At 42.1% G+C, this 23800-nt stretch overlaps 1 protein-coding gene across 1 annotated transcript in view; it reads left to right on the top strand.

Annotated features, from left to right (window-relative positions):
- Positions 1-8396: 8396 nt before the first annotated feature.
- The window catches only part of STK26 (serine/threonine kinase 26), a 54659-nt gene continuing 39255 nt past the window's right edge, over positions 8397-23800 (top strand). The window contains exons 1-2 of the mRNA XM_081792751.1: positions 8397-8556; positions 8664-8815. Coding sequence (XP_081648877.1) covers positions 8774-8815 — 42 coding nt within the window. The 5' untranslated portion in view covers positions 8397-8556; positions 8664-8773. The remainder of the gene's footprint in view (positions 8557-8663; positions 8816-23800) is intronic.

Raw genomic sequence — 23800 nt, 5'->3', positions numbered from 1 at the left:
ACACCTGAGAAAAACCCAAACACATAATAAAGGGCATTGTGCAAAACATTTAGAATATAATCTATTTGTATCTGCTTTCATGATTTCATATTAGAAATGTCTACCGCCATTTTCCCAATTTATATGAAAAGCATGATTTATCTATGTTAATTTCAAGCTGGCATTTTGCCACTTGAATGCTTACTGTCACATATGGTAAACTATCAGGATGTGTGAAGTTTCATAAAAGGGCAATAGCACCGAAAGAATGGAGGAACCAGAATAGTATGAATGATTCTGAAAAATTGGAGAAATATTAACTAAAGTTGCTGTGCTCTTTCACAGCAGGCAAGTAACATGGCTTTGCCAGTAATCTGTGCTTTAGATTGCAATAAATTGTTCCTGTTTTTCCTTCCATTGTAGAAGACACTAACTTGGCTTCATGAAACCAGGCATGCATATCATCTCCCACCTCATTTTCTTCTGAGTGTAGGAGGGGAAATATAATACAAACTGCTCTGGCGCACAATAATCTGTTTTACAGTTGCATGCAAGAAAACCATCCCAGAAAACCTGGCAACATAGCATTCAGATCTCTTCACATCACTCCTGTCCTTTACTCCATTCTTTTCTTTGCTGTCATTATCATGCATTCCAAGGACAATCTACATATGCAGGAACACGGCAGAAATATTTAGTAATATAATCTTATACAGATGAGATTAACAATCATTACTTTGAAGAAAATGGTGTGCTTTCTATAGATAGATACAATGTCGGTAGGCACAGGCAGCATCTCACCGGACCAAAACATAGGACAACTATTCAAGAAGTGACTCTCAAAATAGGAAGTGAAAGGTTCCAACTTGGTTTCTATTTTTTACATCCTTTATTGACAACTTGCCATCAGGTTACAAAGGATTTCTCTCTGCAATTCTCAATCTATTTTTGCAATCTGACCTCTTGTTACTTTTAACTGCCTTCTGGACATCTCCTCTTGGATATCGTACAGGAACTTCAAACTCAGTACACCCAAACTCAACACCTTATCTTTTCCCCAAAGCCGGTCCTCCTTCTGTATTCCCTGGCTCAGTTAGGCATCAGCATTTACCCATTTCCCTAAGCTACATGTCTCTGGCATTTTACACCTCTCCCTCTAGTCCTGGCCACTTCCAATCAACTGAATGCTGTTGATTCCACCCCCAAATTGTTTCTGGACGCTATCCCCTCCTCTTTATTCTTGAAGCCATAAATTTAGCTTAGTCCTTCTCCTGTACTTTTACAATGTTTCCTAATGGCCTCTTAATAGGTCCCTCTGCTTCCAGTCTCTCCCATAACCAATCTGACCTTTTTGTACTGACCAGGGGGGGGGGGGGTTGTTTTTATTTTTTGAACATACAAATCTAGGGCAGACTCTTCTCTTCCTTAAAACCACTCATTACTCCTAGGAGCTTACAGGATCAAGTCCAAAGTCTTTGGCATGGCACACAAGGCTCAAGGTCTGTCCCTCACTTCCCCTTCCAACCTCATTACCAAGATGCCTCACACACTCTGTACCTCTGCCTGTTAAACCAAACTACCAGCTAGTCCCGAGAGAAAGCTTGTCATTCCTCTAAGCTAGTGGTTCATAACCAAGAGGACACATCATAATCACCCAAGGAGTTGTTTCAGTGTGGGGTTGTTTTGTTTTTTGTTTTTTGTTTTGTTTTTTTTTTTTGGTCACAAAATACACATGCCCTTTCTCCATCTCACATCTACAAAATTAGAATCTATATGAATGGAGCATGGTATCTAGATTTTAACTAGGTCATTGGGTGGTGGGGGATCCACTACCCAGATTAGGCATTTGTTTGTGCTGTTCCTTCTATCTGGAATGCTCTCCCCAAGACTTTTCCTGGCTACCTCTTATCCATTTTTCAAGGCTTAGTTCAAATATTACCTCTTTTGTGAAGCCTTCCAGGATGTACACAGATAAAATGCATTGCTCTGTGGTGCCAGTTGCCAGAGCATTTTTGAAGGTTGTGCTACTCTAATCATGTATCACTTTGAGTGCTCCTTGTTTCTTATGGTGTTCTCCTGCGAGGAAGCAAAGTTCTTGGATTTCTTTGTATTCCCTGCTCTCAGCACAGCTCCTAGCACTGTGCTCAAGAAATAAGAAAGAAAGAAAAGAACAGAGAAGAAGGAAAAGGAAAAAGGGAAAGATGGTGTGGCCTAGGCTGTCTCTGCAGCCCAAGTGCAAGTATAAAAAGACATTCTGCCTTCTATCCCTCAGCAAAAAACACCCTGTCACAGCCTGCAGTTGGACCCTCGTCGTGGGCCTCATGGGATAACATACTGACTTTTTACTAATCTTAAACTTTCAGTTTGGCACAGGAAAAAAAAATGAGTAGGGTGGAAGCTTTGTTTGTCTACAATGTTGAGTTCTGCCCCCAGAAACTTCTGGTAGTCCCTGATAATAGTCCTGCATGGGCGGCCTGTTATTTCCCGGCTCTGTTCATGTTCTCTTGAGAACAGCAGTAACAAAACTACGGGAGCTTTGACCACAGGCTGACAGAAGCTCAGCAAGCAAGTTGAAGGGTGGTAATTCTACCCAACTGCCTTTCTTAGAGGTCCCAGCAACAACTTCCTTTTCCCCAGTGTGAGCTGATGGCACAGTCACTTCCGATTTGGTCTCAACTGCCAGTTTTTTTCCTGTTTTTAACTGCCACCTTTGACTAGAACTGTTTTCTCGAGAAGCCTACAAATTAAAGAACAAGCAGTTGATTCAATCCATTTTAAAAAGTTAATTCCGAGGGGGAAAGTCTCACCCAAACTGGTGGTTCAGCACCATTTCATGGTAACACATGAAGGGTTCTCCTACAGCTAAAACCTGCACCCCGGAGAGCTCAAAGAAGTTACCTGACTTCATTACAAAGAGCCCAGTCTCCCAAAAGAATCTCTCCTAAGAAACTCCCCAGTCTTTGTGTTCCTAATGGCAACACAAAACTATCCTTACAGGACCGCTGGTGTGGAAAGCCGGGGCTCAGCCGACATGGAGGAGACTGGGAGTGAGGGCATGTGGGGTTCTGAGAGACTTCCCCTTAGCTCCAAGGCCTCTAAACATCAACAGTGGAGTCCTGTGGGAATTTGGGCAGGCGGCAAAACCGGAACCAGGAGGATACCTCTTAACATTCCATCTTTTGACTCCTACCTCGACACGGGAATGAAATGTTCCCGGGCCACATTTACCTCTCTCAGTTCTAGAACCAATTGGTTAGGGCAAGAGGTAATGAGCTCAATCGTTTCAGTACCTACATGCAAATATTTCAAAGTGAGTTAGCAAACATGTGAAGAAATATTATAAGCAGGAAACCACCTAAGCAGCATCTGCTTCCACCCACCTCCTCTGTGGCTCTATTCCCCTCAGTAGCACCAGGAAGTAAAGCTAGCAAGAAAATTCGGCGGTGCCGAGTCTTAGATAGTAGTTGTTGTTACAAGTGATACTATGGTAGAGTCCTGTGCGAGCTCCCAAAGGCTTAATACTCCTTGACAGAGAACCCATTCAACAGGTTTTTCTCGTGATGCTTTGCTGGAACAACAGTGAGGCTCCAACATATGCAAGAACTATTCTGTCACGGTTTCCAATTTGATACCCACAGAGAGTGAAGAGGAGTTTTGAGGTATCACACAAGCTTTTACATATTTGAAAAAAGGACCCTTGAATGTTGTACTTCCAAATATCGGTACAGAGTCTAGCAGCTTGAATCAAAATATTCCTATCACTGGATGGTGAGCTTTTAGAATTACCAAGATCATTTCCTTTCATTTCAAATATTCACATAAGTGAAAGAAATTCAGATAACCGGATCAATTGGCCTTGTACTTCATACATCCGTACACATTTTACATTTCAATGTAGTTATCGAATAAGGTTCAAAATGTTAAAAGTCCAAAATGTGAAACCCTACCTCTAAATTTTGTCATGTGGAGTAAGAGGTCAAATTTAACTCAATGAGGTAACATATTTGAAGGCTCCTAGGTAATGTCTAGTACATAATAACCTGCTCCATGATTAAGTATTTTTTAAGCAAATCATTAAATTTTTCTTAAAGTTATTTTCTGTTCAATATTGTTTTTCATTAGGTAGTATTCACCCTTTGGGGGGAAGGGTGATCCATGGTTTTATACACAGGTAATATAAAAATACTGCTTTGTTTCCAGTACCCCCTTGATGTGGCCTAGTATCTTGTGGAGTACTCGTTGGTAGTGGCTTTTTGGGTTGCTTTTTTAAAAAGCTTATTTATTTATTTTGAGAGAGGGAGAGTGGGGGAGGGGCAGAGAGAGAGGGGGAGAGACAGAATCCCAAGCGGGCTCTACACTGTCAGCATGGGGCCCAATGTGGGGATCTAACCCACAAATCATGAGATCATGACCTGAGCCAAATTCGGACACTTCACAACTGAGCCACCCAGGCGCCTCTTGGGTTGTTGTTTTTTGTCTGTGTGTTTGTTCGTTTGTTGCCCCAGTCACCACACTGAACTGAAATTCTCAGGGAATGGCGCTTCCCAAGTCTGTTTCTTGGTTATTAAGCCTTAATGAAAGAGTATAGAGCATGGTTTCTCCAACCTTGGCGCGACTGCCATTTTGGACTGGGTAATCCTTTGTTGTGAGGGCTCTCTTGTGCACTGGAGTATGGTTAGCAGCATCTCTGGCCTCTACTGACTCCCAGTAGCATCCTTTTTTCCTCATTTGTGAAAACCAAAAATATCTCCAGGAGGGAAAATTGCCTCTGGTCGAGAACCATAGCCCTAATACATTATTACCTGACTATTGCCCATATAAAAGTTTGGCCATTTCCATCTACCTACACTTTAGCTATGAACCAGTCCACTCAGTAAATACTTACAAACATGTGTAAAGTTAAATATTTAACACTGAGGATACAAGAAATTGAAACTACAGATTGTAAATTTAAATTATTAAGTTTTCTTGGGCTTAAGGACACTGTCTAACTTGGAATTCCCTGACTTTGCTTAATCTCTATACAATCTTACTGTATTTATACACTTACACTACTTTATTTATACACTTATTAAGTATTCATAGCCACTCAGGTCACGTCATTCAAGCAGGTACCAAATTCAATCTGAGGCACAAGTTACACTCTATGGGACTACTAAAGAGCATAAGATGTGGTGCCTCCCCTCAAGAAACTTATTCCATCAAGTTGGGGGAATACATGGTAACATATTATTGGACACTGGGCTGACATTTTGACGTACAATATTCAAGTGTCCTTCTTGGTGGGGAGTAACAAAAGCACACATGAATTTCTCATCACTTTATTTCAATTAAGAAATATATATATGTATATACTTATATACATATATTTATACATGTTTATATGTGTATTTATATATATATTCATGAAAAAGCATAATCAAACCACAATGAACTCTATGTCACAACTCCAGTGATCTCTATCAAGCATAATGACAACAAAAGATCGTTTATTAAGTAGCAGCAGACCTAAATAGGGGCCAGAAAGTTTACTACGATCTCAAAAGCAGTGTTTTTAAGGAAATGCCTCAATAGTTCAGGTCTCAAAATTTAGCATTCAGTCTTCCACATTCTTACATAACTGGTTCAGAATGATGTCAGGGAAAGTGGCTTCTCAGATAGGCTTAATTTGCTTATTTATTAAAATTACACAACTCACTCTTAGGTACTTGCGAAATTAAAGTAACTGGAAAGAATTTAGGACACACAAATATTAACCGTGTAACCTACAGGGAAGTGAACAATTTAAAGATTCAACAAGAGCAGTGCCTGGGAGTTTAGCCAAGCATCAATAAGACATACAGTGTACCCATTACTTGCCCAGCACTATACCAACCTCAGTGAGGACTTCAAAGAAAACTCATTCATTCATTCATTCATTCATTCAACAAATACCTACTGAGGGCTTACTATGTGCCACACACTGTTCTAAGCTCTGAGGATATAGCAATCAACAAACCAGATGAACATCTTGCCCTCAGAAAACTGATATTCTACCTGAATAATTCTTATGTAAGACAAGTTGGATCTCTGGTCTCAGGGAGTAAATCATCTTGTTGGGCAGAACCAAACAAATGAAATCCATGAAAGAAGAAGAAAGAACTACAGTGTTGAGCACTGCTTCTACCAACGTGCAAAAGGAGGGGTTTGAAGGAGGGTTTGGAGCAATGAGGAATGTTCCATGGGGGTGGGACTTGAGATTCAGACCCTTGCTACCCAAAGTGTTGCCTAAGAATCACCAGTATTGGCACCCCCTGGGAAATTGTTATCGATGCAGAATCTTGGACCTATTCCAGACTTGCTCAATCAAAATCTGCACTTTAAAAAGAATCCTAGGGAACTTCTAAGGACATTAAAGTTTAGTTGGCACTGCAGGTTTCTGGTCAGGTTGGACCACTGAGTGAGTTGGGCTGGTGGGGAATGGAGATTGGATTGGCCGATCACCAGGTTAGAAGTTGTGAGGGCCTGGACTTGGGGAACTAGGAATAAGGAGAATGTAATTATATCCTTTATCATCTGAATGGATAAAGAAATATGATGGATATACATGCAATGGAATACTATTCAACCATGAAAAAGAAGGGAATCCTGCCATTAGTGACAAAATGGATGGACCTTGAGGACTTTATGCTAAGAGAAAAGAATTCAGAGAGAGACTAAATACTGTAAGATCAAAAAAAAAAAAAAATACCAAACTTACAGAGTGTAGACTGGTGGTTGCCAGGGGCAGGAGAGAGGGAACACAGGTGAAGGTGGTCAAAGCGTACAAACTTCCAGTTAGAAGATGAATGAGTTCAGGACACCTGGGTGGCTCAGTCAGTTAAGCGCCTGACTTCGGTTTAGGTCATGATCTCACAGCTTTTCAGTTTGAGCCCCGCGTTGGGCTCTGTGCTGAAAGCTCGGAGCCTGGAGCCTGCTTCGGATTCTGTGTCTCCCTCTCTCTCTCTGCCCCTCCCCCACTCACACTCTGTCTCTCTCTCTCAAAAATAAATAAACATTAAAAAAAATTTTAAAAAAAGAAGATGAATGCGTTCTGGGGATGTAATGTACAGCAAGGTGACTACAGTTAGCAATACTGTATTGCATACTTCACAGTTGCTAAGAGAGTAGATCTTAAAAGTTAGAGGCACTTGGGTTTGGATCCCCAGCTCTACCACTTCTTAATTGTGTGATATTTGAGTCAAATTATTTAACCCCACTGGGCCTTTTTATCATCTGTAAAATAGCAGGGCCCTTGTAAAGATTCAATCACATAACATGTATGTAGCACTTAGCAGTCCCTGACAGGAAGAAAGTGGCAGCCATTAATAACAATTACATTGATAACAATTTAAAAAATGCTCTATTGAGAAGGGTTCGAAAGCAACAGATGGAACAAAAAAAACTTTTAGTGAGTGTCTGTTTTAGTGAGCGTTGGGTACAGAACCGTAACAACCTGCAATGTAAGGAACTTCAATCTTAAGCTGGCACTTAGATACTGCATTTTGAAATGTAATTAACCCTTGTTGATCCCCAGAAGTGCCTTCATGATGAGAGTTCGGTAATTGTTATTATTACCACTATTACTGCTGTTATCATTAGGGTGTTCTCAAAAGGGCCGGTTTCCCTGCTGGAGTGGAAGGAGCGGAGACAGGGAATTGCTGGTACCACTGCTACCTATGTGGAGCTCCATAATGCGTACTGCTAATCATCCAGTCTCCTGCTCTATGCCTCTATTATCCTCATTAATGTTTCTGCTGAGGCACTGTCTGTTTTCCAATTTCTCTCTCTCTTCCACGTGCAGAACTTGGGAAGAGAAGCACCAGTCTGACCGCCCTCCCCCAACTGACATCCCAAAAGGCAGGGGAGCCTCAGGTTCAAGTCACCTGAAGCATATCTGGGGGTGGGGAATCCGGAAAGCCGGCGAGCGCCTACGGATCCGCCCGGACGCGCGGCCCCAGCCTAGGGAGACCCGGCCGCGGGAATGAGTAAGGGGTAAGCCGACTGGGCGGCTCTCCGTACCCCCGCCGTCGACTAGATCGGGGAGCCAAGAGGGACTTCCAACACGCCCCAAGTTTCATCTCAAGTCGTCTCCGAGGCTGCGTGCGCCCCAGCTTCGAACGCTTGCCTGCAACGTGGCCGCGTTTGGGACGCCCTTTCTACCCCAGGGTCACCCAAACTCTTCCGTTCCCTCCCAAGGCCGAGCCGTGTGCCGGGTCCCCCAGCCCCCGGCTTCTCCTCTCCACGTGCCGGGGGAGTCCGCCCCTTAGGCGGCTCCGGCCAGCCCAGCCACAGCCCCGCACCGCAAGGAGCCTCGGCGCTCCTGACACCGCCCGGCTGCAGGACGGGGGCAGGGCCAACGGCGGAACCGCCCCCAACCGCCTCCCCGGCCCGGCGGGCGGGCGGGTTGCTGGGGCGCCTCCACCTCCTCTTCCTAAAGCGGCGAGGCGCAGAAGAGCGGCATCACTCGAGCCCAGGTCCCGGCCACCGCCACACGCTGCGCCCCGCGTTCGGGAGAAGGAGCGGCGGCGGCAACAGCGGCGGGCAGGCGCCAGAAAGGTAGACTGAGTCCCGGGCAGTCGCGCCGCGAACCGCACCCCCCCCCCGCCCCAGCCCGGGGCTACGAGCCACCAGCCCGGTCACCCCACTTCTGTGTGTCCTTCCAGGCCCGGGTCGAAAAGCCTGGGAGGGCCGCCGAGCTACCCCCCGGAGGAGGAGCCAGTCCGAGCCCAGGGCGCCACCGCCGCAGGAGCAGTGCGGAGCAGCCGTCGCCTTCATGGCCCACTCACCGGTGGCTGTGCAAGTTCCCGGGATGCAGGTGAGGAAGCCCAGGCCGCCTCCGCCGACCACGTGACTGCCCCGGAGCCCGGTGCGCGGTCCCCAGCGACCACGGGCGGCCCTGGGGCTCCCCTGAAGGCAGGGCCGGGCGCAGGGGCCAGGTGACCCGGGAGTCGGGCTCGAAGCTTTCCCGGCGTTTCGACTAGCCTGGTGCACTGCGCGGGGAGGGCCGGGAGGGACGGCGCGCGCGGCGAGGTGCGGGGGGGAGGGCGGGGGAGCATAAAAATAGGCCAGATCCAGACACCTGCGCCTGCGGAGCGTGGTCCGGCTGGGGAGGAGGGGGGGGGGGGGGGCGTGGAGGTGGGAGGTCTTAACTCCGGAGAGATGGAGGTGTCTCGGAATTTGTGGGGTAAAACGCAAGTCGCGCGCCCCCCGCCCCCGCACACACAAGTCGGGGCGGAGCAAGACAAGGGGGTGTCGGTGGCGGCGGCATTGAATTGGCCTCTTCCTGTGTGCGTAGAGCGAAGAGCGAGGTGACTTCTTTTCCCCTTTTGGTGTTGCTTCTTAAGGGCTAAGTTCTGTCTCGTTCCCCCACCTGGCGCAGCCCTTAGTGTGGCGTGAGAAATGCAGGGTCCGGTGTCGGAGTGGCCGAGGTGATGACTCCGCAGCCCCCTCCCCCTGCCTTTCCCACTGCACGACTGTTGCATGTGGTTAAAGGAAGCTTTTTGTCCTGGACGGGGGACTACTGCAAGGGACCCAACTTCTTACTAGAGATTTACCCAGGCCCCTCCCCCCCCATTCTATTTTCATTTTCTTCAAGAAGGAATAAGCTGTGTCCCTACACTTTTTATGCGGTTAAGTTTTTAAACCGATGCATTTCAAGCTACGTACTCAGTGTTATCCAGGTCTGCTAACTTTTAAGCATTCGCTTTTTTCCTTTGCCAGATATCCTAAACAACGCATTTATCAACAGATCAGAGCCTAGAAACACGAAAGCCTCAATCCCTCATTATCTTCCAAAAATGTGAAAGCAGATGTTTTTCAAGTTCAGAAAAAACATTTAGAGTGGTAAATAGACACGGTTTCTAGTAAAAGACTTTTATGTTTCTGGTAAAAGTCAAAGAGCTGTGGATTGGGGCCTCAATTTACTAACTGATGCGTGGAATTTTTTTTTTTTTTTAAAGCAATTGGTCACATTTTATGCACGGTCACAAAACAATTTTAAAAATACTTTCCCACAAAAGGACCATTTGTGTGGGGCACGTACCGAGCCTAGGACTCCTGTGCGGACTAAGCACCAGGCTTCTTCGCTGAATATAGGGCACGTCTGTGTCGAGTCCCAGGAAGTCGGTGTGTATTTAATTTAAAAAAATAAGAGAGGAAGAAAACAGGAAATGAGAAATATTAGGGCTTTTTAAAAGGTTAATCCATTCGGGCTTTACACAAAGCCTCAAACTTTTTTCTCAGGCCACCCCCCGGCCTGCCTCCCCCCTCTCCCCCAGCCGCCCTGCCCCGCACCCCATTCATTCAGCCTGCCTTTGATTGTAGCAAGAGGTTAGTAGTTTGCAATACTAAGTCCAGTTTTGCTCCGTCTGATGTGGAAGGAGTGCGAAGACTTTCCCACCGTGCTCTCCTTTCCAGTGTGGGAGAGTAGTACGGAACGGTTGGCAAGTTTGCCTCTGAGGGTCTCCATGCTTCTGTCTCCATTGTGTGCGCGTGCGTCAGCAGAGCGAGTGCCTCGCGCTCGTCAAGTTTGTGATTCTGGGGAACTCTGTGCTGAGGAGAAAATGGTTTCTGGTCTTTATTCCGTTCGTCTTTATTTAATTTGTGTGGTTTTCTGGCCCTTATTTGATTTGTCTTGATTTGATTTATATGGCTTTGGACCTGCTTGCTGTTCAGTATTCCTTACCGCTCCCTGCTTTGTTTACTTGTCTGAGTTCCTTATCTCTTGAATTTTTAAATCTTAATTAAGGTGGTTTAGAATGGGAATCACATCTTTTAACTTACCAGTTCTGCCTTTCACGTTACGCCTTCCCCAGGTTGTGGTTACTTTGTCCCGCATAATTTGGGGAGGGCGGTCACCTCAATATTAGCAAAGAAGAGAGGGACATTTATTTATGTCACTTTCTCCATCTTAATGAAATGGTGCATTCTTAACTGCTCGTTTCCATTTTATATGTAGATGTGGTTCTTAAGCATTTGATGCAACATAAAAATTTTCCACAGTTAAAATTGTACAGTACCCTAAAAGTAAATTTGACGGCAGGCAGTGCGACTCTTGAGCCTAGACTACTTTTACTATTCTTTTGTTCAAAAATCTTGCAAATGAGATGCAGAAATACATCATGAGCTTGTAAGATTCTCCTAGACTTTTGTGCAAGAGTTAGGAGCAACTTTTAAACCCTTCGAGTGGTAAGAAAACTTGAGTTAGCCATGTGTTCTGGAAATCAGTGTATAGTATTTCCACAAATCAGGGTGAAGTGGTGGACCGGCCCATAACTTTTTAACAGTTTATTTTAGAGCATTATGAAGATTGATGGAAAAAAATGATTTTTCCAGAAATAAAAACAAAATTACTTTATCCACAGTGTTTTTCTCTCCCTGAGGAGAGACGTGAAGTAGAAGCCGGGCTACCTGTTCTATCACTTAAGACTTCCAGCATTCCTGACTTTCGAACAAAGAAATTTCTGTTGCCACTAGTTTAAAATAGAAAAGAAACTTGGAGTGACGAAAGAAAACCCAGGATTTGGTCCAGTTCAAACTCTTCCTTATGAATTAGTTATTCAAACTCATATTGTTGATATTTCTCAATATTGTGGTAACGAACATTTTTGCCCCATTACACCAAATGTTGAGGGTATGAATTTGTTTTGGACTTAATTTGCGCTTACCTTTGTTAGTGTATACCTAAAGGAATTTTCCATACCAGGAGCTAAACTCTTGAAAAATATTTAAGGCACAACTTAAAAAAAAGGCAATAAACCAATAAGCCTGTTTCTTTCCACTCAAATATTTACTCTTTAATGATTTAAAACATTTTTTCTTTGAAGTTTTCAGTTATTAGTTATGCTGAAGTTTAAAATATTTTCCCTTAGAACCTGTATTAGTATTTCAGACAAGTATTCTAAATTGGTTGTTAAATCTTTCATAAAATGTAGGTGGGAGATGTTAAATACTGAATTGGAGTACTAAGTGGTGTTATGTTATGCTTTATGTTATGCCTCTTGTGAAAAATGTTTTCAGTTTCTATTAAAGACTTTACAAACTGGCCTTCATGTATCTTTAAGTACATCAAGGTGGTACAGTTTTTCGGTGGTTGTTATTTGAGATGTGAACTGGAAATGAAACATAAGAAGTAATGAACACATTACTAAAAGAAGACTTTTATCTCAAGAGAGGGAAAACAGTGCCTTGCATTGGTGAACCTAGTGCCTGGGTTCTGGGAGGGATACAGAAGTACCCTGCATGATCTGTAGCCCTTGAAGGTCTTAAAAGGTTGTTGGGGAGTTAAATCCAGTACATGAAATATAAAATAATGCAAAAATCTGTAAGACCTTTTCTAGAATAGAAGTTTCTGACTGGAGGAGTTGAAGGCTTACAGAAGGTAAACTGACCACTAAGGATTATTGGGGTCCATATTGGGGAGCATTTCTAAGCAGGAATGTACCCTGAGCAAAAGCATGGAGACAGGGAAAGGCACACCTGCACGAGTGTGCATGCACACACAGTCTTTGAGAGTGAGAGAAAATCAGTTGGATTATGACGAATTCCTCTAGAGAAATAATAGGAGGTAAGAGTGGAAAACGTGACTGGGTCCAGATTATGGTGGTTATTGAATGCTAAGGAAGGACTTTGGCCTTTGGACTAGTCATTGAACATTTCTGAGTAAAGGAGGCTCAGTCAACGAAATTATATATAGGAAGAGATATCTCAAGATTGGATGAATAGATGACCTGGAGGATTGAGAGTCTTGAGGCAGTTGGATCTACTGAGGCTATTTCAATGGGATGGTCATATCTGTACAGAAGCAGTGGACCTTCCATTGACTGATGGCTTTGCACATGCCCAGTACTGTGAAGAAAAAAATATGATTACCAGACTTAATACTTAGCTAATTATAGAAGGAGAAATTAAAGGTTTTATGGTGTTGAATATGAGAAACTGGAAGAATTATGGTACATATGAAAGAAATTGGAAAATCAAGGGGAAGAGCCAGATCTGGTAGGAAGTTAATGATTTCTGTTCTAGACTTGTGAGGTTTGAAGTAACAATGGGATGATGAAGTGAAAATGTAAAACAAAATGTCTATCACCTTGTTGGTGGTGATGTTTTCACAGGTGTCTGTGTATGTCCAAATTCATCAAATTATGTACATTAAATGTGTACAATTTTTTTGTATATCAATGTGCCTCAATAAGGCTGTTTAAAAAAATGTCCAGGGGCGCCTGGGTGGCTCAGTGGGTTGAGCGTCCGACTTCGGCTCAGGTCACGATCTCACAGTCCGTGAGTTCGAGCCCCGCGTCAGGCTCTGTGCTGACAGCTCAGAGCCTGGAGCCTGCTTCGGATTCTGTCTCCCTCTCTCTCTGCCCCTCCCCACCTCATGCTCTGTCTCTCTCTGTCTCAGAAATAAACATTAAAAAAAAAATTTTTTTTTTAAATGTCCAAAAAAATGTGAAGGTACAGATCTGGAGCTTTAGTCATTCATCAGACATTGACTGAGCATTTACTATATGCCAGTCTCTTGAAACTGAAGGAGAGGAACCACCAAGAGGGGAGAAGTTTCTAATACACGAGAGAATATATGGAGGTGCGGGCCCTCATGAGACTGGAAGCATAAGTGGAGGATTAGCTTGTAAGAAAAGGGGGGGTGAGTTTAAGATGCATGGGAGGATGATGGGGCGCCTGGGTGGCTCAGTCAGTTAAGTTTTGGACTCGAGTTCAGCTCAGGTCATGATCTCACAGTTCCTAAGTTCGAGCCCTGTGTCGGGCTCTGCGCTGACAGTGTGGACCCTGCTTGGGATTCTCTCTCCCTTTCTCTGCCCCTCCTCCGCTTATATGCGTGCTCTCTCTCTCTCTCTCTCTCTCTCTCTCTCTCAAAATAAATAAATTAACTGAAAAAAAAAAGATGCATGGGAGGATGAGAAAATGTGTCCGCACCAGGAAGGAGTTAACCTGGGGAGAATCTTTGAACTAACTCTGTTCATGACAAGATTGGAGAGGAAATTCAGTTCAGTGCCAGAATCTAGTTTGGTGGAGTTCTTACCTCCCTTACACCCTTAGAAGGCATAATTTGAGATGGCAAAAGGTTTGAGAGCATTGCCTTGCACTGATGAACCCAAACCCTTGTCCTTATTGGTGAGTAGTTGATACAGAGGTGTTGGATATGCTAATGATAATGGTGGAAGACCAGCTGGAACCAAATAATCAAAGACAACTGTTAGCTAGGAGAGTTGGAGGTAGTTGAAAGGTATGGGGTTAGAGGGCTAGGGCCTGTAGGGAGAGTAAACAGGAATTGGGCATGGTAGGACATGTGCCTTGAACACTAATGAAGGTCTGGAAACGGCATTTGAGGACAAAGGTCCATCTTGTACCTCCCTTGCTTGAGTCATAGAAAATGAGAGAACATAATTTAGCTGATACTTAGGAATTGTTGAACACCATGATACTGTGGGGTTTTTTTTTTTTTATCCTGCCTTTCAATTATTCAGTGACCTTGAGCAAAATGGGGAATAATAAAAGCTGCATTTCCTTTGCTTCAATGAGATGTTATTAGGATGAATTAACCATCATCTGTGGAGTATATTTTGAGCCCCTTTGTAAAAGGTGTTGTGATGTATATGGGCAGTTCATCCTGCAAAACAATGCTCGGCTAATCACATGAAAAAACACTGTCATTATCTCATCTCTCTCCTGCTTGATAAGCCACATTTTTCTATTGAAATCCTGTCTTCCTCTCCTCCTCCCCACAACACCAGCACCATACCCAAAGTCTAGGCTCAGCTTTCCAGACTTTTCTGTTATCTGGCTCCAGTCTACCGATGTAAACTTTTTGTTATCACTATTTCCCAGCAAGAAATCCCTTTTGTTCTACCATGCCAGTTACAATTTAGCAATCACTGACTGACCAAGTCCTACCTGATTTCTTCAAGGTCTGCAATCTTACTTTCTCTGTGAACTTTCCCTGAGTATTCCAGGCCACAGAAATCTCTTGTATTTCTAGGCACCTATTATATCTGTTGTCAGTGGTAGGCAGTCCAGTTACACTGCCTTAGATTTTCTCTAATATACTTATCTTCCAAACTAGGTTGTATATTTTTTGAAGGCAGCGACCATGTATTTTACTTTTCTTTATGCCACTAGGTATGAATTACATGTAAAAGTGTTGGCTAATAAATGCCATATAGACTAGACTAGACTCTTCTAACTTTTTTCCCATTCTGCCTGTATTGTGTAATGCTTGAATTCTTATAGGTCATGAAGGCTGATTTGTGTGCGCACAATGTAGACTTTTAACACTTACTAAAATGATTTTAATGCATTATATGCAACTTGTCTAACAGTATATACTTGTAACAAATCAGCTGTCCACACACTGAAACTCTCATTCTCTCTCTCTCTCTCTCTTTTTAAAATTTATTTATTTATTTTGAGAGAGAGAGAGAGACAGAATCCCAAGCAGGCTTGGGGCTGCCAGACCAGAGCCCGACACAGGGCTCGAACTCACGAACCGTGAGATCATGAGCTGAGTCAAAATCAGGAGTCAGACGCTTAACCACCTCAGCCACCCAGGCACCCATGAAGCTCTCATTCTCTTACTTACCAGGACCCTTGAGAGAAAAAGGAGACTCATTGCTTTCCTGGTAACTAGAGCTGATTTCAGACAAATTTGTGTCTTTGTCAGAAATAACTTCTTATCCCTTCCCTCTGTTTCCATCCCCACCATCCAAAAAAAGTCCAAATAAGTAAATAAAAGAAATTTTTGGCTTCTCTGTCCCAGCTGTCACATTAGGAAAAATCTGATAAAATTTTCATATTAAAGTGTTTTTGATTAATTGCTCAGTGTGTGACCTCTCCCATGAATATTCACATTTTACAGGGAATAATGTCCAAAAAAGTTTTAAAAAGGAAATCTAGTAATGGGATTTCTGACAGCTAGATGATTATTTTTGACTGAATTGTGTCTTCTGAAAGAGTGGTTGTTTTACTCGTTTTATTTGTTGCTAGAAAATGGAGTTAGGAGAACAAAATTCACAGCAGCCAACTCCTTTTCATTTCTTGTAATCAAGACCCAAAGAATTTCCACCACAGGTACATATAAAATAATGTTTCTTGGGGTGCCTGGATAGCTCAGTTGCTTAAGCAGCTGACTCTTGATTTCAGCTCAGGTCATGATCTCATGGTTTGTGAATTCAAGCTCCGCTTGGGGCTCCGTGCTGTCAGTTCAGAGCCTGCTTGGGATTCTCTGACTCCCTCTCTCTCTGCCCCTCCTCTGCTCTCTCTCTTTCAAAATAAATAAACTTTAAAAAAAGAAAAAGAAATAAGGGGCACCTGGGTGGCTCAGTCGGTTTCGTGGCCGACTTCAACTCAGGTCATGATCTCGCAGTTCATGAGTTCAGTCCCCAAGTCAGGCTCTGTGCTGACAGCTCAGAGCCTAGAGCCTGCTTTGGATTCTGTGTCTCTCTCACTGTCTCCTTCCCTCAGTCATGTTCTGTCTCTCTTTCTCTCTCAAAAGTGAATAAACATTGAAAAAAATGTTTAAAACAAAGAAATAAAATAATGTCTCTGGAAAAACGCCATGAGGTAACTTTTAGAAGAACAAAAATCAATAAAGTAGGCACAACTAAAATTTTCACCCTGTCTTATGTACATTTCCCATTTTGTCATCTGCCATTTTAGACTAAGGTATTCTGTGGTAGGAAGGAACCACATCTTTGAATTAATACTTGTGAAAATCAAACACTTTTTTAAAAGTTTATGTATTTATTTTGAGAGAGAGAGAGAGAGAGGGCGCGTGCGTGCGTGCGCGCGCACACACACACACACACGAGCGAGCAAGCAGGGGAGGGGCAGAGAAAGAGGAAGAGAGACAGAATCCCAAGCAGACTCTGAGCTGTCAGCCCAGAGCCCCGGCATGAGGCTCAGTCTCACAACTTGAGCTCGTATCAAGAGTCCGATGCTTAACCCAGGCTCCCCCAAATCAGACATTTTTAAAAAGATATTGACTAATTCAAGAATTCTATGAACCAGGAAAAGTTATCCCATAGGAAAACGCCTTTACATTTGGATTTTAAAACATAACACATTGCTGGCCAACTCTGCCCATCATCCTCTTTGATGTCACTCCCCCAAATCCCATGTAATTCAGGCAATTTACCTGACATGCCCATTCGGAAAAGCAGGGAAACCTAGTGCAGAACTGATCCTATCCTTCTCCTCTATTCCTGCCTGTCTCCCTGCCACCTGTCACCAGCAGGATAGAGCCGCACACCCCCTCAGCCTGTTCTGGACTTGTTCCAGCATTTCCCTGACTGCACCCTGCTGGCCTTTCTTTTCCTTCATTTATCATACCATCATGGATTAGAATGATCTGTGTCCTAAAATATCAGGTTAGTCATTGGTATGGCATAGCTTTGGCTATTCTAGCAAAATTAGAACAGAATTGTGGTTCATACTTCCTAAGAAGTAGAGGAAGCAAAATTGTAGACAGCTTAGGTAAAGGAGTCAAAAATATTCTTTTTTTAAGTGGCTACTTTCCTCCTCTTCAGTACAGTCACTTTGAATGGAAAGTGCTGCTAAAGAAATGAGACTTTTTTGTTGTCTTTTTGTCATGAAAAACGTTTACAGAAAAAATTGTCAACCTTTCTTTGTGTTTCTGGTAACAGATTATATGTTCTTTATGGTATTTTTCTGCCCTCTCCCTCTTTCACCTGTTTAAAAAAAAGTAGGGAAAAGAAATCTGTAAAACCCTATCAATTTACAGTGCAAAGGACAGAGAAAAGTAGGGTTCAAATCAGACACCATTGGATTTTTCAGTTTGTTTATTACGGAATAATAGAGTGCCTAGCTGCAGAATAACAGTTGCTTTGAATTATAGAAACAGCTTACCAGTATCAACTTAATGAAGTTGTGCTGGATTTGAAATCCATACCACGCTAGATATGTTAGGGAATTTCTAAGCATACTAGTGAATTACTCTACCAGGTTTCAATAGTGCCTGGTAACACAATCCTAGGAGTGAATTTTTTGGCAGGTGGAGGAAATACTTCCAGGACATCTAGACGCATCCAGATTTTTCTTTGAAAATGCATTTTTGAGTTGCTCTGTTAGTGCCTTTTTATCCCCCTCCCCCAGCTTTCCATTAAACCATTGGCTTTGTGACATATCACTTTACAGTATGTTATATTAAGCTAGGACTTAACTGCTTGATGCAGTACGGTATAAATAACACAGCAGCGGGTGATGGGGAAGAGATAGGCGACATAGATCTTCAGGTGGGGCCTACATTGTTCTTATAAATGCAAGAAAATTTGGGGGAACTGAGCTCCCAAAGCCTTAGCCTCATCAGTATTGCTGCCCACTAGACCTGGGAAGGTTTCTAGACCCCCTGGTCTCAATTTCCTGCTGCCTGCCTTCACTTGAAGCGGAAACACAAAAGAAACCAATCAGCAAAGCATGCACACATGCTACTAAGTATGGTGACAGAAAATAGAACTTTGACCTCTTGTGGTTAAAGAGACTACAGTCAGTGTGTCTGGCAGAGTCAGGGAAAGAAGCATTTTTCAAATGTATGCTTTTAAAGTGCTACTGACCCCATGGGAAGAACAGTTAGCAAAACTCATTAATTAGGCTCCTGTTTGTTTCTGTGGTTTCAGTTCAAATCCTTTGTTTGAACTTAACCCGGAGCCTTCCTGTGTGCTAGTCAGTAAATGGTAGATAGTATAGTGGACTTTCCCAAGTTGGACAATGGTGATCCAGGTTTAATGTTTTTACACACTTCTTCGTGAAACAAGACTGGGTGTGACTGAGGCTCGACAGTTGTCAGCAGCAAAGTTTGGAAAGCTTACTTTGTGTAGGAGATGGTGCTTGAAGCCTATCTTCGAGGTACAAGAAAGTATAAAAAGGAGTCCCTGACCTCAAGAAATTTATGCTGTACCTGGAGAGACTGGGCACTTATACATTTAGAAATCTAACAACGCAGAGCAGTTGTGATGAATCCCAAATGAGATAGAAACTGACGTAGGAGCATTCAGAGGAAGACCAGATCGAGGAAGGGAACAGTCATTCATAGGATACCTTTAAAGGAGAGTGAGAGACACGCAAGGGAAAAGGGAAAAGGGATAAGGGATACACACCACGTTCCCTGTATAACAGATATTCAAGGTAGGTGTTCACTGGCATGAACTCTTAGGGCTAAATGCCAGACTGACAGTTATTTTTTTTTTTTCAACTCTACAACAAGGACTTTTTCTGCAAGAAAGTATACTGATGAAAGCAGTGGTTTGTTTGATTTTTGAGATGGGAAAATTGCATTAAGCTTCCAACCCTACAGGCTGGGTTGGAGAAGGGGAAGACTAGATATAATAAGGAGACACTGAAATAGCCCAGGCTTTAGTTAACAAGGGTTTGATTTAGGGCAGTGATGGTCCAACTTGCGCGTGCATCAGAACCACCTGGAGGGTTTGTTAAAGCACAGACTGCCAGGCCCCATCTCCAGAATTTCTGATTCAGTAGGTCTGCTCTGGGGCCATGTATTTGCATGTCTAATTGGATATGGAAAGGAGAGAAACGTGGGAAAAGCTGAATTCATCTTTGTGTTAAGTTCTACAGCTTCCAAAATCTCACGGCCACCCGTCACTTCCGTTTTCCTTTATCCAGGTAGGTAGGTTTGGCAACTTAGTAAATGCTCTTATCTTCAAATGCAAGTACTTTTATCAACAACGTGAAATCTGTTTATGCTTATAGTTGTGAAAATGCAACTTGGCTGAACTGGAATAAAATGTCAGTATACCAAATGTCAGCAAGTGGCAATATTTCCCCCCAAAGTTTGGCATTTTTCAGAATTTTGATGCATCTCATCAATTTTTATTGTTCAGAATCCCTTTTTTCCACCCTGCTGTTAACTCTCACCCCCCCAAAATTGCTGGACTTAACTCTGGGCTGCTGTTAGGTCAAAAATCGCAAATTCGCAGTAATGATAGTCCAAAGCCCACTTGTGTTTACATATGTAAATTCCTGAAGGGGAGAGAAAGTTACTTCTGAATCTTTAAGGAAATATCAAATCACTTCCTAAATGGCCTTTCTGGCTCCAGATTTTGCTCCCTAAAATAGTCCCTGTACCTGTCAGATTAACATACTACCATTTGGCAACAGGTACCATGTAGGAAAGCTCGGAGGTTGGGTCAAAGGATAAGGACTGAAAATTAAAGAAGCAAATAGGGCCTACTTAATGAGTTTGCCAACACCAAACAATGTGAGTAAACTTGATTATTCACCTCATTCACCAGCCTTGGATCCAAATCACCTTTCAATTTCTAAAATGAAAACACAACCAACAAAAACAAAATTATCCTTCAGAATCCAAGATTTGCCCCCAATGAGGATGTTCAAAAGGGTGTACAGAAATATACATCTAAACACATTTAAAGCGATTATCAGAGAATAAATTTCGTGGGTCCGTAGGTAACTTGCTCCCCCTTTAGGGAATTTGGTTTCGGGTAAAAATCCTGATATTTTTACCTTATATTTCACACCTTTTATGTGGTAGCTGTCTCTTTTCCAGGATACTAAATTACTCTTGTGACCCATTTTTTCATAATTCTCGGTGGTAGATTAACTTTTTGTTGAAAAAAATTGATACGGGGTGTACAGGCACTTGCAATGTATATTGTGCAGAAAGTCTATTTTGTGCTTGAAAACACTTTTACTCTATTCAAGAAAATAAGGCTCAACATTTGCCACAGTTTTTAATCAGTGGTACCAATTTTAGACATAACTGTTTTTAAAACATAGCAAAGTGCATTTTTGAAATAAAAATGGGTAAATGATAGGGTAATCACTAAGTTCAAGAAGCAGAAAATTATTATTTGGCAATATCATTTAAGAAGGTCTGTGTATGGGGTGCCTGGCTGGCTCAGTCAGTAGAGCGTGTGACTCTTAATCTCAGGGTTGAAAGTTTGAGCCCCACGTTGGGTGTAGAGATTACTTAAAATCTTGAAGGAAAAAAAAGAGTCTCTGTATATAAGAGGAGCGAGTAAAATATGTATAACTTATGTGCTCAGTAAACATTATGGTATCTATTGATTTGCTAAATATTTTTATTAGAAAATATAGAGAATTATTTGCCACCTTTAAAAATATTTATTCTAAGGTAAATACATATGGAAATGCATATGTATATATGTGTGAAACCATAGTAGGGTTATCAAGATTTAACACCTGTTGTATTTTTATCAGGGCCAGCTCTTTCTGCCTTTAGTACTTAAACTATTATTATTCCTGAAGAAATTGGGCTCACAGCAGTCCATTCCATACAGGATACAGATCCTGGGAAATGACTTTTAATGAAATTCAGTACCAATGTTAAGCTGTTTTAGTGAATTAGAATTGAACTTTACAAAGGATTATATTTATCAAGATTCTCAATTCTCTGCCTAATTTCTCCCATAGAATAGTTTTGCAGAGCATCATTGCATTGAAGGAATTGCTTTGGATAAATATAAATTGGTTTACCTGTGAGTAAAATCACAGGCATGTGGGTAGTATACAAATGATTTCTGCTTAACAGAAACTTGTGATCATTTGTGTCTAAGCTCTTACTTTGAAACTAAAATTGCTATAAGTACTTTACACTGTATATTCTGAGGTGATGGGGAATGGAGGAGACAGGGCACTGGATTCTGTTTCAGTGACAAACACAATCTTGTACCCAGAGAGCTGCCTTTTTAAAAAAAAAAAAAAAAAAACTATTTATCTCTTCATGAAAAATGGTGACTGTCACTGAAAGATCTTTTTTTTACTCTGTCACAGGCTTCCCAAAGGGCACATAAAATGAAAACGTGGGATTTGACTAGTTAAATAATAAATCAATTTCGAGGTTTTAGCATAGGTGACACCTCCATGGTCGTCTTTTTGGACTGTGATTTCTGGTAATAGCAAGTGAAAAAAAAAACAAAACTATTACCGCTGTTGCTATGGATCTTCTATCTGCTGAGGTTCGGGCATCGTTTTGGAGGCTGCAGTGTAAACCCTGTTTAGGGAAGGTAGAATTTCATAATACCAGAGGATTACTGCTGCCTCATGAGCAAACAGAAAATGTAGGTGAGGGAAAAGGTATTGGATTCTGGAAGAAGAGAAAGACAGTGTTTCCAAGGAAGGGGAAAAAGTAGCCTCTTGCTTTTAAGATTGAGAATTCTCTGTGTATTTTTTTTAGAATGGGAAATTTCTCTACTTTCTGCAGAGAGGAGAAAAAGCTAACAGAAAAGGAAATTGGGGAGGTAATAGTAATTCATTTCTTTCTTGTTGTTTATGACTTCTGTGATAAAAGTTACATTTACATAATTGATTTGTTGTGGCAAGAAAATGCCTATAAGTAGTCTTTCGGGTCGGGAGAAAGCTTGTGGAAGATCTGGGGGAAGAGCTGACATCATAGGGATGGTGATTTCAGCTGCTTTTCTGTTTAAGATGTGCAATTTTTTGATGGCGTGTGTACTGAGCCAATAAATTGTTTCTAGACACTTGGAGTCGTTTTGAGTGGCCTTTTTTTTTTTCCCTCTGTAGGCAAAATGAATACTTTTCATTAACAAGGAAAAGCGCTAGATTATCAGTGGATTATATTTGGCTAATTTGGACTATTATTTGGTCGGGGGAAGGGGAGAAGCTAAAGAGAAGTTATCTTTATTTCAAATGACTGGACTTAATATTATTGTTACTTTTCCAGTACGTTCTGGCCATAAAAGTCTCTTTCAGGGAATGATTAAAACAGTTCTTTGGAGCATTGCAAGGCTGAGTAGCATCTCACATTTACTTGAAAATAAGTTTGCTTAATGACTTTTTAGCACCACTTGATTTATGTCTTGGCTGAGAGAAGAGTTCTAAGTAGCATGTAATCCAGTTGCTTTTTTCTAAGAACACTGATGGGTACTGAATACTGTATTACTCTATTGTTGGCTTTTAACTTTTCAGTAGTGTAAAAGGTATAAAGGTCTTCATACCTGAAAAATGAAGATCGTTTTCAGCCCGCGGCTTGCAGGCCCCTGCCTACACTGAGTCTTTCACCCACGTGCCCTGGCATGTGTATGTTTGGATGGCAGTATGTCAGGCAGTTATAGTGTAAGTACGATCCTGATTGAAAGACGAAGCACAGTTTGAGATGATCTTTCAAAAACCCTAACTGGAAAGATGATCTGTATATTGTGAAAGAATATTTTTATTTCATACAGACGAGTGGTGCCAGAGCTTGAGGATTTAATTATTTTTTTCCTGGTAGGACACTAAATCATTTCTTCCTAGCTATTAGAATGAAGAATGTGGCATATTCTGTTCCTCTATGCTATGGAATAATGCCTGCGTGCATCTCCTCAAATGTGAGGTGATGAGATTATAGCGGGTAACCCTTAAGCTCTGAAACTGAATTTTGGGGATTCTGCTCAGGGGTCTGGACTAGGCCATTATTTACAGAAGATGAGGCGTACGTACCTATGTATATATGGAAGGGATCAGGTACCTATTCCAAACCGATTTTGAATTAGATGTAATTAATTTTCTGAGGCAATTCATGTGTAGCAACTTTTCTACTATGTGTAATGACGTTTCCACCAGGAGGTAGTAAGGCTGTAATGTTTGGCCTATGCCTTGAACAAAAGCTTCTGGAAATTTTGGATTTTAACTTCTCCATAGTTAAATAGTTTTGAATGCCTGTGTTTTTTGAAAATAATAATGATGCCCTTTTTCCAGCAGTAATTTTGGACCTTTGTGAATCGAATGCAGCCTTTCTCAACCACAGTTGTCATCTGAACCACAAAACAGA

Source organism: Panthera onca, chromosome X (genome assembly GCF_046562875.1).
Source record: "Panthera onca isolate mPanOnc1 chromosome X, mPanOnc1 haplotype 2, whole genome shotgun sequence".
Classification (NCBI taxonomy): domain Eukaryota; kingdom Metazoa; phylum Chordata; class Mammalia; order Carnivora; family Felidae; genus Panthera; species Panthera onca.
This window is presented reverse-complemented; position numbering and strand designations above follow the sequence as displayed.